This window comes from Lytechinus variegatus, chromosome 4 (genome assembly GCF_018143015.1).
Source record: "Lytechinus variegatus isolate NC3 chromosome 4, Lvar_3.0, whole genome shotgun sequence".
Taxonomy (NCBI): Eukaryota; Metazoa; Echinodermata; class Echinoidea; order Temnopleuroida; family Toxopneustidae; genus Lytechinus; species Lytechinus variegatus.
In genome coordinates this window covers 41,417,732-41,435,706 of record NC_054743.1, presented here as the reverse complement: position 1 = coordinate 41,435,706, position 17,975 = coordinate 41,417,732, and the positions used below count along the sequence as shown (strand labels likewise).

The 17,975-nt window shown below is 36.2% G+C and overlaps 1 protein-coding gene and 1 non-coding gene across 2 annotated transcripts; one reads left to right on the top strand and one right to left on the bottom strand.

Annotated features, from left to right (window-relative positions):
• Positions 1–70: 70 nt before the first annotated feature.
• Positions 71–17,670, top strand: LOC121414066 (centrosomal protein of 57 kDa-like). The gene is made up of 9 exons (XM_041607121.1): positions 71–160; positions 5,164–5,395; positions 5,976–6,161; positions 7,220–7,461; positions 9,708–9,785; positions 10,833–10,991; positions 12,007–12,221; positions 14,662–14,806; positions 15,555–17,670. Exons 1-9 carry the CDS (start codon positions 134–136, stop codon positions 15,810–15,812), a joined length of 1,542 nt encoding a protein of 513 aa, XP_041463055.1. The 5' UTR covers positions 71–133; the 3' UTR covers positions 15,813–17,670.
• LOC121414590 lies at positions 13,152–13,305 on the bottom strand. Its single transcript, XR_005969892.1, has one exon. It is a non-coding gene; the product is annotated as a U12 minor spliceosomal RNA (small nuclear RNA).
• Positions 17,671–17,975: the final 305 nt, after the last annotated feature.

The window sequence follows — 17,975 nt, the reverse complement described above, 5'->3', positions numbered from 1 at the left end:
TCATTCAAATTGTTTGTGCGCGGTAGTTGGAGATTTCGTGGAGATTTTCATCTTTTTATTACATTAGGCCTACAAGCTAGATGCGAGATCAGGATAGGATATTCTGCTGACACTTTCACTGTCAATTAATTCTATGGATAGATATTCAACATACGCTTCGGTAATGATTTTGTACCTTTTGCAAATTTTCAGCTTCCATTTTTTTGTGTGCAGTCCGAGACGTGCCATTTTGTGTTAGTTATTGCCGGATAAATGTTGACTGACGTTTTTGTTACTTTAACTTTTGTTTTATTTTTAAACAGATATTCATTTTTGGGCCTTATGTTACCATTGTAGCTTGATATGGAAGTGGTCTGTCTTTACCAAATTATAAAGCTTTATTGATATAACTTATAAATATGTTAACAAAAAAGAAAGGAAGTTTACTTTAAAAAATCATTCACAACCAGTACCAGTAGAGGCGCACGGCCAATATGGGAGACTCTCTCCAATAAGGGAGACTATCTCCCATATTGGAGACTTGCTTTGCAAAAGAACAAAAGAAACAACACCAACAAAAGCATGATTTTTTCCACCCAAACTTTTGTCCCACTGAGGTCAGAAGCCCATTTGTTTTGTGTGTGGATGACAACAAAAATCCTTATAAAAACAAAAGTAGACGGTGAATTTTTAAAGAAGACGGTGAAAAGGGGTAATATTTCATGAGGAATCTGCTTATCACATTTTTATTTGCCGCCAAGGTAATCCTAGAAAATTGGTCTCCCAAACTGGAGACTGTCTCTGAAATTGGATACCCAATTTCTTTATAAAAGTCTCTGATTTTGGAGATAATCTCTCTCATGGGAGACAGTCTCCAATATTGGCCGTGCGCCTCTACTGACAACTTGACTCTTGCCAGTCTTCACTCACACAACATGCGAGGTTAGTAATACTAACCTCGCACAACGCATGTGGTTTCATAGTGGACTTTGACGTTTTCATTCATCACACGAATGTGAGGGAATAAAAAACGCCAAACGTTTCAGTATTTCTCCACTAATGATTTCTTTTTTAATAGTTTAAGTTAAAAAAAAAATGAATTGGAAATTATTTATAAAACTATTTTTATCGCTTACCTCCAAGTCTCAACCAGGATACTCTGTTCGATCCGTCCTTAATACTGCGGTGGAAAGTACGCAAACAACAATCGAAAAGCAATTTTTCGTATCGAACATTCTCAATTCAAGTCGTCAGCGCGTAATAGGAAATTGTACCAAAAATCAACAGGTTGCATCTCATGTATTGGTAAAGTATGCCATCTTTTGACAAGATGATGATGAAAGTGGATTGAACGAGCAAGAAAATAATGCTGATCGCCTAGAATGCAGCTAGCTTGCAACACCGTAAACAAAGGTACGGTAGGCACTTAAGAACCAAGTTTGAAAGGACACTCGTAAAATTATGTCACTCTCGCGATGAATATTCATTAGATCGTGGTCGTGCGTGTTCAATACAAACTCTCTGCATGCATGCACTCAGTGTGTATTGAACACGCACGCCACGATCAAATGAATATTCATCGGCGAGAGTGACATAATTTTACGAGTATCCTTTCAAACTTGGTTCTTAAGTGCCTACCGGCTTCTGGTGAATAATATCGCGCGCCCTCTTTAGGCAAAAGTTGATATCAACGCTGATCAAGAGGCATCTACATCAAGATCACGAAAAATGCTCTTATTTTATTAAAAAAAACAGCAAAGAGTATTCAACGAACGATTCATATGGTTCGGTAAGTGTCATAGAACAAGTATAATTCATAGCTATGATGTAAAGTCATAGTTATTTTAGTAAAAATGGTGTGAAAGATTCGCGTGCACCAGGTGCATATGAATCCTTCACACATGCGACGATTTGTAACCATGAGTGGCCAGTCTTGGGACTTGAGTTGAACTTTGAAGATTTTTTTTTGTCAAGAATTGAGACAGACAGTCTGTCCATCATGTCATGATCATCTTGTCTTGATCATGTCTGAGTCGGTATAAATTGTTGGGAATCAGCTCCGAGGGGCTAAAAATAAAGGAAAACTGCCATTGGCATTGTCACTTCAGATTCGCATCCAGAATGAGTGGCCATGCCCACTCATTAAACTAAAGGTCAAGTCCACCTCAGAAAAATGTTGATTGAATCAATAGAGAAAAATCAGACAAGCACAATGCTGAAGATTTCATCAAAATCGGATGTGATTGTGAAATAAGAAAGTTATGACAATTCAAAGTTTCGCTTATTTTTAACAAAATAGTTATATGAACGAGCCAGTTACATCCAAATGAGAGAGTCGCTGATGTCACTCACTCACTATTTCTTTTGTTTTTTATTGTTTGAATTATACAATATTTCAATTTTTTACGAATTTGACGATTAGGACCTCCTTGCCTGTAGCACAAAATGTTAAAATAATGGAATTCCACGTGTTCAGGGAGGAATGAAATTTTATTTCACATGACAATGACGAGAAAATCAAAATATTTCATTTTTCAAACAATAAAAAACAAAAGAAATAGTGAATGAATGACATCATTGACTCTCTCATTTTGTGAAATTAAGCGAAACTTTGAAATGTAATAACTTTCTTATTTTACATCCGATTTTGATGACATTTTCATTGTTATGCTTGTTGAATTTTTCTCTTTTTATTCAAATCAAGTTTTTGTTGGGGTGGACTTGTCCTTTTAATGAAGAAGACAAGGTTATGTCAACCTTGTCCTCAGTCACTCATTCTATGAACAAGGTTATGATATAAAATTATAATCTTGTTCTCTGTTACTCCTCCCTGTGTGGTGAAACAAGGTTGGCAATGTTTGGCTTATTTTCTCTTTTTCTTTGAGACAAATGCCTGATTTTTTGACACTGTCAGGTTCCATTACAGCTATTCATCATATAATTTGGCTCTTAAGTAAATTTGATTCTTAAAATTAGTTTTTCTTAATTGAAAATAGAGATTGAAAAACTACAATTATTGTGCCATTTTTACTTTCCACCAATAGAGGGCGTACACAAAAATATGCCCAAAATTCAAGTTTTCGAGCGCCCTGGTGAATACAAAAATTACCCCAAGTTACTAATGAAAAATAACTTTAAACTGTATGGAAATTAGTATTTTTGGTCACAAAAGTGATATTTTAATGATTTTTTAAATTGTGTGCTGTGTACAACATTGGCATACCATAGTCCGACCTATAGATTCCCCACAGGCAGGATGGTAATGACCCTTGGCACTCATTCAATGAACAAGGTTATAATATAACCTTGTTCTCAGTTATATCTCCATGTGTGGCAAAATAAGGGTGGCAATGTTTGGCTTATTTTCTCTTTTTCTTTGGGGCGAATGCTTGATTTTTTTGCACTGACAATTTCCATCACACCTATTATTCATACAACTTGACTCTTATTTAAATTTGATTCTTTAAATCATTTTTTTCTTAATTAAAAATAGAGATCAAAAAATGAAAATTTTCTTGACATATTACTTTCCACCAATAGAGGGCATACAAAAAATATGCCCCAAATTCAAGTTTTTGAGCGCTCTGGTGAATACAAAAATTATTCCCAAGTTACTAATGAAAAATAGATTTCAACTGTATGGAAATTAGTAATTTTGGTCACAAAAGTGATATTTTAATGATTTTTTAAAGTGTGTGCTCTGTACAACATTGGCATACCATAGTCCTACCTGTAGATTCCCCACAGGCAGGGTGGTAGCAGTGAACAAGTGGTGAACAAGTGACCCTTGGGTGGTTCTCAGTTACATCTCCATGTGTGGCAAAATAAGGCTGGCAATTTTGGCTTATTTTCTCTTTTTCTATGGGACAAATGCTTGATTTTTTTTCACTGTCAGTTTCCAATACAGCTATTCATCGTATAACTTGGCTCTTATGTAAATTTGATTCTTTAAATTATTTTTTCTTTATTAAAAATAGAGATTGAAAAATGAAAATTTTCTTGCCATATTACTTTCCACCAATAGAGGGCATACACAAAAATATGCCCAAAATTATGAACAATGATTATGAGTGACATTGAAAGATAAATATTGAGTGTGAGATACTTTCCAATGCCTCGGACTATATCTTTTGGTTATGCTTGCCTCCCTGTTTACTAGAAATCCATCCCATGATGCATTGCATTCATTAACCATAAAGGTATGTGTTGAATATGTTTTGTGTGTTTTATGGACTTTGGCTTTGCCACTCATTCAATGAACAAGGTTATGATATAACCTTGTTCTCTGTTATTACATGTATTCCCTGTGTGGTGAAATAAGGTTGGCAATATTTGGCTCATTTTCTCTTGTTTTTGGTGGACAAATGCTTGATTTTTGACCCTCAGTTTCCATTACAACTATTCATCACATAACTTGGTTCATTAGTAAATTAAAGTCCTTTATTTTTTTCTAAATTGAAAATAGAGATTGAAAAATGACATTTATTTTAAAATTTTCTTTTCACAATAGAGGGCCTGCACAAAAATATGCCAAATTTTTTTTCAGTGCTCCGGATCTGGTGAATACAGACCTGTGCAATAATGATCCCCGCGTTACTATTGAAAAATAGATTGCAACTGTATGAAAATTCGTATTTTTTTGTTACAAAAGTGGCATTTTAATGAATTTTAAAGTGTGTGTTGTACACTGCATATATCTACATTTGGATTCCCGACAGGCAGGGTAGTAGCAGTGAACAAGTGGGCTTTGCTTTGTGCATGTTGAGACTGCAACTTGTTTAGTTGCACTTGCAGACACGGTGAAACAAAGACAGTTCGGTGTAAAAATTCATGCACAAGTTTTAAAATGCACATGCGCATTGACTGCTGAAAAATATGACATACCATCTTTTGAATTTGATTGCTCCTACATTCTTATACATGTAGTTTATTGCCACATGCTTAGGCATTGCAAAGACTACACTATGTAGCAATTGATTAAGGAAGGATGTCCCAAAGCTAAAGGGGATGGAGGAGGAATAGGAGAGGAAGAGGGGTCTTTAAAAGGCTGAATAATGATGCTGCATCAACATCAATTTTTGGTTCCTGAAGTTCAACATTACTGAATTTCAGTTGCTAGATGCAATATGTGAACATTTAAAGTCATGTTCATTTGATTCTCAAAATATCTCTTCCCTTTGCAAGACGTCAACCAGGAGACCAGATGGAGTAGGTGGTCTGGCATCGCCCTATGGCAAAACTACAGGTAAACTCGGAGGGATGGACGGCAGGATGCCAGGAGATGATATGTCCTTCAACGTGGAGTCTGTATCCTCATACCAGGACTACCCAACAGCCAGGCCACTCCTGGGGGATCAGATCGCCAGGAGGAAGCACCCAGAACAGGTCCGAGCTGTCCCAGAAAGCAACAGCAGAGGTGAGAGATGCATGTATCCACACTTTCCTTAGAGTTGTTTCATACACTTATGCGCAATTTTATTCTAGACTGGTTACCTGTTGTTCTAATTCAAATAAGCCAGTCACTGGTTTGCCTGATTCACCTCATGCTCTCCCACACAGTTTGAAAACCCAGACTTCAGTGACCACCTTCAAGGGCAACCTGAAAACATACCTGTATAAATGTGTTTTTTGATAGACATTGACTTATTGTTCAGACATGTATTACATGTGTAAATAGTTTCTGTTGTTCTGCTCTGAAGCGCCTTGAGCATCTAATCAAGATGGAAAGTGCGCTATATAAATCTTATCTATTATTATTACTTGAGCCCATGTCTTTTTAAGTAGGATCAAATTATCAAGCAGGACAAAGTATTACATTCTTGTACAATGCTCTTATCCTTGAAAAATGAGTTTAAATCTAGCTGACAGAAATGAAAATGTTGGAGAATCTGATAGCACCCAAGAAAGAGTTACCATTTTGGTGTACATTCTCACTGTTCAATATTTAAGTTAATATTTTTTGTTTGATTTATTTTGTCATTATCCATCTTTCACAGCGGTGGTGTCTGCATTGAGGGGCTTGCAGGAAAAGATCCGTAAGCTGGAGCTAGAGAGAGCCCAGGCAGAGACCAACCTGAAATCCCTATCCAAAGAAACCAGCCAGTACAGACAAACCTTACAGGAGCCTACAGCAACCAAGAGGAGAACGCAGAAGGAGACACAGACAGCTCGGGATGTACAAGGTATAAATCCACGAACTAGTTACGGATTGATGTCGGGTTAATTTTTGACAATCGGCAGGCATTGTTGTTGGACCAATTGTTAGACTGTTTGCAGAACTGAATGAGGCCTTACGTGTGGAATGACATCACTGGTTCTTGAGCTATAAATTATGCGATTAGTATCACTTTTGGAAATATACATACTGTACATTGTTGGTGCTAGGTAAGGCAGCATGATTAAAAAATCTAGTATGCAAGTGATTTATCTCGTAGGAAAATGTGCTGAAAGGCAGATTGTGAAGAAGCTGGTATATTTCTTTTCAAAAGCATGTATCTACTTTATTTTGCAAGTTTAGATTTCAAAGAGAAAATGCCTATTGATACATCTTGTTGCATTGTTTGTTGTTTTTTAAAGGACAAGTCCACCCCAACAAAAAGATTATTTGAATAAAAAGAGAAAAAAATCAACAAGCATAACACTGAAAATTTCATCAAAATTGGACGTAAAATAAGAAAGTTATGACATTTTAAAGTTTCGCTTCATTTCACAAAACAGTGATATGCACATCTCGGTCAGTATGCAAATGAGGGAACTAATGACATCACTCACTCACTATTTCTTTTGTATTTTATTATAAATATGAAATATTTTGATTTTCTCGTCATTGTCATGTGAAATGAAGTTTCATTCCTCCCTGAACACGTGGAATTCCATTATTTTAACATTTTGTACTTCAGGCAAGGAGGTCCTAATCATCAAATTCGTAAAAATTGAAATATTGTATAATTCAAACAATAAAAAACAAAAGAAATAGTGAGTGACGTCATCAACTCTCTCATTTGGATGTAACAGGCTCGTTCATATAACTATTTTGTTAAAAATAAGCGAAACTTTGAAATGTCATAACTTTCTTATTTTACATCCGATTTTGATGAAATTTTCAGCATTGTGCTTGTCTGATTTTTCTCTATTGATTCAAATCAACATTTTTCTGAGGTGGACTTGACCTTTAAAGCTACTATCCATGAAATTTCTCTAATTGGGAAGGACACTAAATGCCTTGATATCATTTTCACAGAGGTGCAGAGCCAATTATCTGGTGCCGACCAGCGCATACCGCTGCTTGAGAAACAGCTGGAGTACATGCGGAGGATGGTGCAGAGCGCCGAGAGCGATCGGCAGGCCGCACTGAAGATGGCTGAGGCGCGGAGAACGCAGGACACCCTCGCCCAACGAGAGGAACTGATGAGTCAAGAAGAGAAGCTGCGGAAGCTAGAGAGGGAGTACAATCGCTTGACAGATAACCAATCAGTTTCACAGGTAATTTCATGTTACCATGGGTATTACTTGGATCTGTAGGATTTTTCATAAAGCTGTTGTAAAGGAATGCATGACTTTCGGATTGACTGTAATATCATCAGTGATTGTACGAACCGGCTCAAACCTAATTTTCGGTCAAGTTTTAGAAATTTATTTTTTGCATATTTTTGAAGGCCCGTGATTCAATCTATTGATTTGCCAAATGTCACATCAAAATTTGTATTATTCAAAGAATAAGAGCATATTTGAATTACGAACTGGCTCAACCCCTCCTTTGATTTTACAAACTGGCTCAAACCATTCTTAATGTACCGGTACTATAAGGTCTCTGGAATGGCACGCACAAGTCAAAGATCCGACCTAGATGCTAAGCGTATGTAGTTTGTGCCTCTAAACAATCGTACGCATGGCATAATGATTTCACAAACCAGCTCAAACCGTAGTTTGTTCCGCTAAAAAACAGTGTGCATGGTGCCCGTGATTCTTATAAATGACTCAAACCCCCGGTTTTTGGTCAAAATTAGCAGTTTATGAAATGCATGAATGCACTTCATGAATTTCAAATATTAAAGAATGAATACGAATTGCAGACAAAATTTTGTATACTATTAAAGAATAGAATGTATACTTTGAGTTGGTATAAATAATTGATCTGGTTTCTTTCAAAGTGCGAAATTATGAGGGTCTGAAAAACATCCAAACTTTGAATGTGATTATATCGAAATCATATTTTGGTGACCAGCCGAGGTTTGAGCCAGTTCATATTAGTCACTGAATATATGACATACCAAAGTATTCATACCTGGCAATTAGTAAGATTTTTATCAGATTCAGTTAGATTATCGGTATTTTTTGTTCAACATAGCAAAATAAAAGCAAAAAAAACCAAACAAGATTTTTTTTTAAAGTATGGGCAGTATACCTTCAGTGCTTACTTGCCCCCAAATTAGATTTTTCTTTTTTTCAGTGCGATTTTTCATTATAAAGAGTTGGCTGGCATGAGTATGAGCCAAATGTTTGTCATGATATATTTATCTATGACTGAATTAAACTTTGAGATATTTTAGTTCATGTGAAGGCCAACAAATAATTTTGCCAGAAATTGAGATAAGGTAGTAAAATATCTTAATATCTGCACATTTCAAATTCAGCTTATGTACTGTTATTGAGACGTCCATTTGGTTTGCCATTCCATTACCATATTCTTGTGGTGGTTCAAATGGTTCAGCTCATGTTTACAAGCCACTTTTAATATGAAATAGCACCAGTGTTATTTTATTTATTTATTTTTTGTAATTGCACAGTTTAACAAACTGGGGCCGTATTCTGATAATTGTCTTAAGAGAAATATTCTTGTATCTTTAGAGTTACAATAAAATCTGTATTCCGAAATTTCTTGTATCTTTTCTTGTAAATTCTCTTATAACTTTCACTGAGCACGTATGATGTCAGAGCTAGAATTATGTGTTAAGTAAAAATGGTGCATAAATATCTCTTTGCGCAAGATACCATATCGAGATAAAAGGTATTCTGAAAATTCTCTTATCTTTGAGTTCTGTTAACTTCCTTGCAAAATACAAGAAAATTTACAAGAGGTAGGGGGCTATTGTAACTTAATGTTGCATGCGATATTTGTCCGTCTCTAATAATTATTTCTTGTTGCATCTTGCAATAACATCATGTTTTACAAAAGGAGACATTCCAAATACATTATAACGACGGATCGGTAGACTTTTCAACAATTTAAAGTTGGTGTTCGAGACGATGAATCTTTTCAGAGAAAATATGTCTTTGAGAAGAGCCACTTTTGTTTTTCGGACAGAAGCGCACAGGCATAAGCGTCGGGGGCGCAAGGAAATTAAGCCTGATATCAAAAATGCGCTTTATTATTTTTCAGAAGAGATGCTTCTATTGGTTGACCGAAGCATATAACTAGCTTAATGAATGGTTGATGATGAAATATTGGGCGTGTCAGAGATAAAATAGGGGACGTCCTTACAGAGATAAGACAATTTTTTGAATACTGATTTAAGAGAATTTTTAACGAGCTGTTATCTTATTGAGTTACAAGAAAAGTTAAGACAATTTTCAGAATACTACCCCTGATAATTTGATGTCTTATAAGCAGGTTCATTCATCATGAGATGATTGATGTCTTTTACACATAAAGAAATTTTATCTGTAATGACAGTATTAATATGGATTTATGTACTGAAAATATGTTCTTCTGTCTTTCTGTTCTATAGAGTAAAATCAGAGATTTGGAAAACAGGCTCAGGGAAGAGAGAAGGCAAAGGAAAATGCTCTTAGATCGTGAAGCAGAGGTTTGCCATTATGTCTCTCACTTATCATACTTTGCATTGTTTATACCTCGCGGTTTAGCATCCTACCTGTATGATGCATCATGTATTGATTCTCTAACAAACCACTTTGGGATCTCCCTAATGATCAGGGCCCCGTCTTACAAAGAGTTACGGTTGATCCGATCAATCCTCACTGTATGGAAATCCATCACTGTCATAAATTTTTTCTATGAAAAACTTGCACAATGTCCTCTGTATGCAAAGAGAAGTGCAGTGAATTTTCAAGAAAAAAATGAATGCATGAATATACATCATAGCGAGAAAATAGTTTGAACAAACATGCATAATAGATGACGTTCCTGGACGACCATAGTTATGAATAGTTACGATTGATCGGATCAATCGTAACTCTTTGTAAGACGGGGCCCAGATCTACAACATATGTATTGCTCAACTGGTCTCTTGATATGTTATCACTATTGAGTGGGCCAACATGTATATCTCATGGAGCAAACTGTAGCAAACTGAAGCGATTTGTTTATTGAAGGACAAAGTGATTATCAAATACTCAGTGAACTGAATTTGGCTTAATATGAATGTGAAGGGTGACATGATATATGCTCCTGCAACATTTTGCTCCAGTTTTAACATTTCAGAGGGCATCAGGTTAAAGTTAGGGGTTTAATAGAGTTTTTGGATCAGAATAAGGTAAAGCTATGGATTAGGGTTTATTTAGTTGGAGGTAAGGTTTTAGATTTTCCATCGGAGCAATTGTCGCCAGAGCAAATGTCACTGTACCGTGTCAAGTTGGGGGGGGGGGTAAGTAATCTCAAAGATAATAGATAAAACTTAATCTCTCTCATTGTGTATGATTTTGTAAATATCTTGGCTAAAGTTATCCATGTTTAGCTATATTTCTGCTAACTTACTCATCCGAGGAAAACCCCCCAAAACATTCAACTTGTAATTTTACCCTTAAAAAAAAATTACCCCTTACCCGAAAGTGTAATGCATATATGTCTCCTATCAGCAAAAAAAATCTCCAGTTCTTTTCAATGTCACTTTCAGTTGAGGACTCTGGCAGAAACCAACCGCATCCTACTCGCCACAGAACAGGCCACGGAGGAACGAAGACCCAGGAAAGTGAAGAAGAAGAGGAAAAAGGTTCCACAGCCAACGTCTCCCAGGCCTCATTGCACGGGGCAGATCCCATTTGTTGTAGGCAAGGTAAATATTATCATACAATTAGTAAAATATTAAACATGTGAAAGCTCCATATTTCATGGGTGTGTTGTGGTCTAGTGGTTCTGACACTCGCCTTTCAAACAGGGTCGTGGGTTCGAATCCTAGCCATGGCGTGTTTTCCTTCAGCAAGAAATTTATCCACACTGCTGCACTCGACCCAGGTGAGGTGAATGGGTACCTGGCAGGATTAATTCCTTGAATGCACTGAGCGCCGGTTATGGTAGCTTGAGCTTGTGCCGGGGTAATATCAAGCGCTTTGTATCCTCAGGCAAAAAGCGCTATATAAATCCAGCAATTATTATTATATTTCAGTTTTAACATAAAAGCTTTTTACTCTTTATCTGCGCCATGTAAATACGTAAGATGCACCTGTAAATATGACCTTCCTCTTAGAATGCATACAAGTACATCTGGGCCCATTTCACAAAGGTTAGTGATTGATCGCTAAATGAATTGGCCTATCATGTTCATCGTTGCATGTGCATTTTGCTCAGTAGACTGACTGGGAACCAATCAGAATCATTCTTTCAAATCGCTAACCTTTGTGTTACGGGCCCCGTAACACAAAGCTTAGCAATGATCGTAGACACATTTTCCCCCGATTGATTACATTGACTACAATGTACAATCATTTGTAAAAGTCAAGTGTGCGATCAGTCGCTAACCTTTGTGTTACTGGACCCTGGTGAAACTTCAGTACTGAAGGAGGCAGATTATTCCAAAGAAGATGAAGAAAAGTAGGGGATGATGTGGATAAACGTCAATATGAAAAACTTAAAAGTTAGCAGCATCATACATAATAGCTGTTGATTAACTGTTGTTGATTAGAAATAATGGTGGATATTGAGACAAATAGGAATAGTGTTTTTTAAATGTTAATAAAGAGAGAGAAATATGCCAACTGTATATTTTGATAATCATGTGTATATTTTTTAGAACTAAATATAAAGGCTAATTGAGACATGGCACAACAAAATCTTTATATCTCACTTTTCAGTCAACAACTCCCAGTCACTCTGTGAATGCCAATCTCCAGAATGTACTTGCCATTCTTAAGACACACAACACAGCGTGGTGTGGCAACGGACCTCTCGCACCTCACCGACCTCAGAGTGCAAAGGTCAAAAGGTCAGCATCGGTGTCGTCATCTGCCGGCAGTGACCTATCCGACCTCGTACTTGGACTCCAGGAAGAGTTTGCCCTCATGGGACTGTAAGTTTTGTCGTAAAATGTGACCCATTTTAGCAAAGAGCTAGAACCTGTTGGATTTTAGAATTTTATATTTTCTATTCATTAGAAGTGAAGAACACATCAAAAACTGAAAGAAAAATATTAAAATTCTAGTTGAAATTTTCTTTGAGCGAATTCTGATTTCACACGTTAATTAGCATTATCTATAAATTCACACAATATTTAAAAAAAAGAATTTCCGATGATGTAGATTACATCATGCCATTAGCGACATGCGCACTGATTTTCTGCACAATTGCATGGTCACCTGTCGGGAACTGGGGATGAGGGAAAATCCCCTAGCGTGGGTATAGTAGTCTGCAGGCACAGACCTATCATGGCTTTCGCATAGTGCATAATGCAGTCTGAAGTAGTGAGACTACTACATTTACTTACGTGGTGTGGTTGCTTCTACTTCTTATTTGACACACACACATTGGCTCTGGAGTCTAGTCTCCACCTTAGACGTGGTATTAATTGTAAAGTGTCAAATTTTAGTCTGTGCGTGCAGACTAAGCATCCAGAAAATTAAGATAGGCCACACCATGGCCATTAAGTCTGCAAGCACATACTAAAATTTTACACTTTAGTCATTCATACCATGTCTAGAGTCAAGACTAGACTACAAACTTCCAGTATGTGTAAAGTATAGCCACAGTACTTAGTGAATCTAGTCTCACTTATTCAGACTCTTCCTCAGATTATGCACTAGACAAATGTCGAAAACCAAAGGTCTGTGCCTGCAGACTAAGGGTCAACCTTGTTATGCATTATCACATGATAGTGTTGCTATGTCAGAAAGAAGCTGATGCAATTCAGATCAAAATTTACAAGATTAAACATTGTTAATTTCATCTTTGTTCTTAGGTATTTGTTCAAGTTTTCTTGTCTTTTGATTGTATTTTGGGGACGAGGGAAGATCGCCAATCATGGGCATCCCACCGAAGTATGGTGGGCCACACCAAGGGCAACCTGTCCCCTTAGAGAAATTCCTCACAGACTAATAAGCTGTGGAACCTAGGGCTACCTAGGCTCGTTATTTTCCTTACTCATTAGTTTAAGGCATGGCGAGATAAGGGTTGCCTCACATTTATGTATTTTCACTGCATTTGTGAAGGGATGGTTAGTGACCAGAAATTTACTTAAATTCACTTATTTTTGCAAATCTTATCTGAATATCAACAAATTTGTTTCCATCTGCATTCTGAATAATTTCTGAAGATAGTGAGGTTAGTTTTGTCGAAGTTTGCATTTTGAAAGTGTTGATATTATGTAAAAAATCAATTTCTGCATACTTAATGAGATATGCAAATGAGGTGATGCATATTCATGATGTGTAGATCAAGCAGACAGAGCAGACGTTTCCTTATTTTTGAGGGGCATGCTACATGATATGGTTATTTTTCTGAGGATAGTGTTTGGGGGTTTATGTTTCGTAGGTGTCCAAATCATATAATTCAGCTTTTGCATATATAATGAGATATGCAAATGAGTTGGTGCATATTCATGATGTGTAGTTCAAGCATACAGCACACATCAAGCTCTTTATGGTTGTTACTGTTGGACAGGGCTCTTATTTGATATTTGTCTGAATGAATGCCGAGACATTATAGATGGGTAAGGGTTTATTAATTGTTTTTAATTACTTTGAGGAGAAAAACAATAGAAATAAGACAAAAAAGAGTGAATGTCCACTTTGAGGGTATTATGCACCAAGTTGCGTTTTTTGTTCATTGGCAAAGCCCCGATAATCTGCTATGTTATGGACCTTAGTTTACATTATGTGCCGTAAGTTGGCATGCTTTTTAAACTTTGAATTAGGCTTATAGTCTGACCAAATGCTGTTCTTATTGTTACATTGTCTGAGGTTTTCTGACATAGCAACACAATATATTCCATTTGTCGTTGAAACATATTTTATCATATTGGAAAGATGATTGAATGAATTCCATGCTCATAGATATTAAGAATGTCTGTATTAGATAATTTGTTATGAAAGTATGTCAGGGAGACTTGTGTGAGGGTTTCCCAACCTAGCATGCAAGGTGTTTCTATTGGTATGTACATGTATTGTGCAAAGCTAATTCTTCATTTATCTTTCTCACACATCTCTTTCTTGCATTCCCTACCTTGTTCTGCTCCATACTTACTTCACTTCTCTCACCTTTACCTATTTCTCCCACTTTCCATTTCTTTCTATTTCATAATTATCTTTTTATTTTTCTCTCCATCTCTGTCACTCTCAACTTCTCTTACTGTCCTCACCACCTCTTCCTCCCTCTCTCCATTTCTTTCTACTTCATCCTATCTCTTTCTTTTCCTCCCCTTTTGTTTTTGCTTACCATCTAATTTTACTCCCCTTTTCTCTCCATTTCCCTACCTCATTTTCTCTTCCCCTTCCCCTTTCTTGCTCCGTTCACAGAGAACACCAAGATCTTGCTAAGCAGATCCGCGAGACGGAAGACCCTCACATCAGGGAGGATCTAGAGAGGGAGCTTGATAATCTAGTCTTCAAGATGGAGGCCAAGGGAGACCAGATTGCTAAACTCAAGAAACATAAAGAACAGGTAGGTTTGATTGCATTCAGAATGCAGATTACAACATTGATTTATCCTTTTCATAAAAAGTTGTTATGGTAGTAACTTGCTGGAATGTCAACTTTTCATTGGAAGAGTCAATCAGGAAGCAGAAATTTCCACTGTTGTCATGGTAGTTGACATTCCAGCAAGAGTTGCTATCATATCAACTTTTTGTGAATCAGCTTTTCTCAGGATCGTTCAGTTTTCTTTACTATAGCTATAGTACATGAACTTGTCATACTTGTATTTGAAACATTAATTTAAATCAGTTTTATACATTGGATCTGGTTCAGATTTTTAAAAAGTGAAATTTGTGCTGTACACGATTGGCCATTTGAATAGCTCTCTTGCTATTTTCAAATTAGTATTGAAAGAAACATTATTTTGGAGGTATTTTCCTAAACATTACGAGCATTGCTTCAGTTCTGATTTTCATTTATTATCATTGTTGTATTTGTAAACAACACAAATATCACAAAGAAATCAACTTGTAAATATTTTGAATAATTAAAGTTATTAAGATATATATGCAGAAATATTTGCTTATAAAGGTGGCTGTATTTATTTCTTATTAATGAAAGGTTTGTCCTAACCATAACTTCTCGTCAGTGACAAATTTAAGATAATTCGTTATAATACAGTGGATCAGGACCTCTTGCTAACAACACTCTCTTTATCATCAAACTTAACAGAAGATTTTGTTTAACTTTACTTTATGTTTGTGTATTACTTTCAGCTTTCTGGAAAGCCAAAAAAGGCAAAAGCCCCCAAGGCGCAGAAGACCAAGCCTAGATCAATAGGAACAAGACAAGCATCTTCTCCTTCTATTTCAAATGGAGCAGAGGTGCAGGTCATCACCACGGTGAAGACCAAAGGCCGAGGGGCGGGGCCTATCCATGTGTCAAATGGCGATTCCAAACGAAATCTACAAATGCTGCGGGACATGCAAGTGCTGCAGACATCATTACGCAAAGACGATGTCAGCTGGGATTAAAAACAAGCAGGTCTCAGATGCTTGGGATTGATTCAGATAAACTTTAACTATGGAAAGCCTTCAGTGTCCTAATTTATTGTGTAAACGGCTTATCTGTCAAGGGAAAGGCGTATGCACTGTCCCTTTTAACTATACTAAAAATAGCACTGTTAAATTTGATGACGCATGCATAAACATTCAGAGTATCGTGACCTAACATGTGTAAGATGATAAATTATGATACTGCTAGCTTTCCATAGACAAGATTAATTTCAAATTGATGACATATAATATAAATTCTTTTTATAGAGCATCATGCTTTCACATAAGTATGTGAGATAATGAATTATGGTGCTCATGACTTTCCATAGTAATTGAGATTAAATAATGATGCCTTTTAGAGCATCATGCCAAAAGATAAATTTGGGAGATAATGAATTATGGTGCTGTCAACTTTCCATAGTTAGGTTTATTATGATCTGACACATTCCTCCAGAGCATCATGCCCTTGCAAGACAATGAATTGTGGTGCTGCTGGCTTTCCATACTTACAATTGATCTGAATCAACCACAGTCTTGTGTGTAATTTTAGCACATGGAGCCATCAAGTTTTCAATAATTCCAATGAAATAGAACAAAGGATATCACAGTGCTACTAATTCCTACAAGAAGTCTTGAACTTGCAAAGTTGTAAAGTTATTTTAAATTTTGGAACATGAAACGTAACCAAAGCTTCAAAAATTTCAAATTATGACCTCGTTGTTGAATCATGGAAATCCATGGGTTGTACTTGTTCATGTAATTCAAAGTAGAGGTATCAAGGTAACTGGCAATGACATAGAGTGATATAAACACGTAAATGTGTCATCTCAGTACGAACTTGACACTCATGTGCCAATGATCACTCATTTATCATTACTTCAAAACAAATCAGTTTAGCAGGCATCCCCCCCACCGTTACTGAAAGATATCATTACATAACACGAAATTCGATTCAAGATTGCGATTTGTCAAGCCATTCAATACTTCACATTTACCTTTCGGATAGTCCAATTTTGCTGCTCTCAGATGAAATAAACATGAAACCCCATTCTGATATTTCAAATTGAATTTACCAACTCTCATTCTCAAATGAGAAAAACCATGTGTTGAATATAAATTTTGTCGGAACTAAATCCATAAACTCCACACTTGGCACTAAAATCTGTGGTCTAATTTGTTTCCGAATATTCATGTGCACTTATGCATAATTCATATTCTCTATATTAGTACATGTACTAATTCCAAAAATTAATTTATTGAACTTGTACTGCACTTTGTACTTTAATCTTGCTGGATTTATGTACAAATTTGAAATGTTTGTTGATGCACAAAGCAGGCGGCTGCATATGTATATTGTTGTCTATGTTCATATGGCTTGATTATAATTTATTTCTTCCAATTTAACAATGTGTGTTCACCAAATATATCAAAAGTATGTATCCATGTTATTGAAGGGTGCCAAAGTATTTTGTATATATGGGAAATGTGGAAAATTCATATTCATTATTTTTCTTTGTAGTATTCGCTCAGTATTCAATAGAAAGGCCAAAAGAATAGAAAGATATTTTGACTGTTTTCTCTCTACGACTAACTGAAATTTATAATCAGAACCTTTCCTTTATCTTTGACCATTTGGTATGTCTGGTTAGTCTAAAATGATAGTGGTTGCAGAGGGGTGGGGAAGTATGTCTGTTGTTACTATACTTTAGTCATTTGGGTGTAAAACATTATTCTATTAACCCCCATCAGACTGGGAGGGTGATCAGGGGCCCGTCTTACAAAGAGTTGCCATTGATCCGATCAACCACAACTATAGACATCAACATCTAACCTGCTAATTTGTTTAAAATATTTTCTAGATATGATGAATATTCATACATTCATCATTCTCTGGAAGATTCAGTGAGAGTCTCTTTTATTGTGCAAATTTCCTGTAGAAAAAATTATGACACTGATGGATCTCCATAGAGTTACAATTGATTGGATCAATCTTAACTCTTTGTAAGACCTGAAGTTTCACATACGTGTTGGTAACACAGAGCATTCACCATTGTGTTTAATGTCCTTTTTGAAACTCACATAGGCTAAATCCAAGGGTTGGCAGGACAATACCCAAATTTGCATAGCTAATATTATCGAGGG

Excerpts from the sequence above, each read along its gene's own strand:
- LOC121414066 (XM_041607121.1), top strand. The coding sequence starts at position 134 with ATGGATAGATATTCAACATACGCTTCG. Across the intron at positions 161-5,163 it reads GATATTCAACATACGCTTCG|ACGTCAACCAGGAGACCAGA; the intron begins GTAATGATTTTG and ends TCCCTTTGCAAG. Across the intron at positions 6,162-7,219 it reads GACAGCTCGGGATGTACAAG|AGGTGCAGAGCCAATTATCT; the intron begins GTATAAATCCAC and ends TCATTTTCACAG.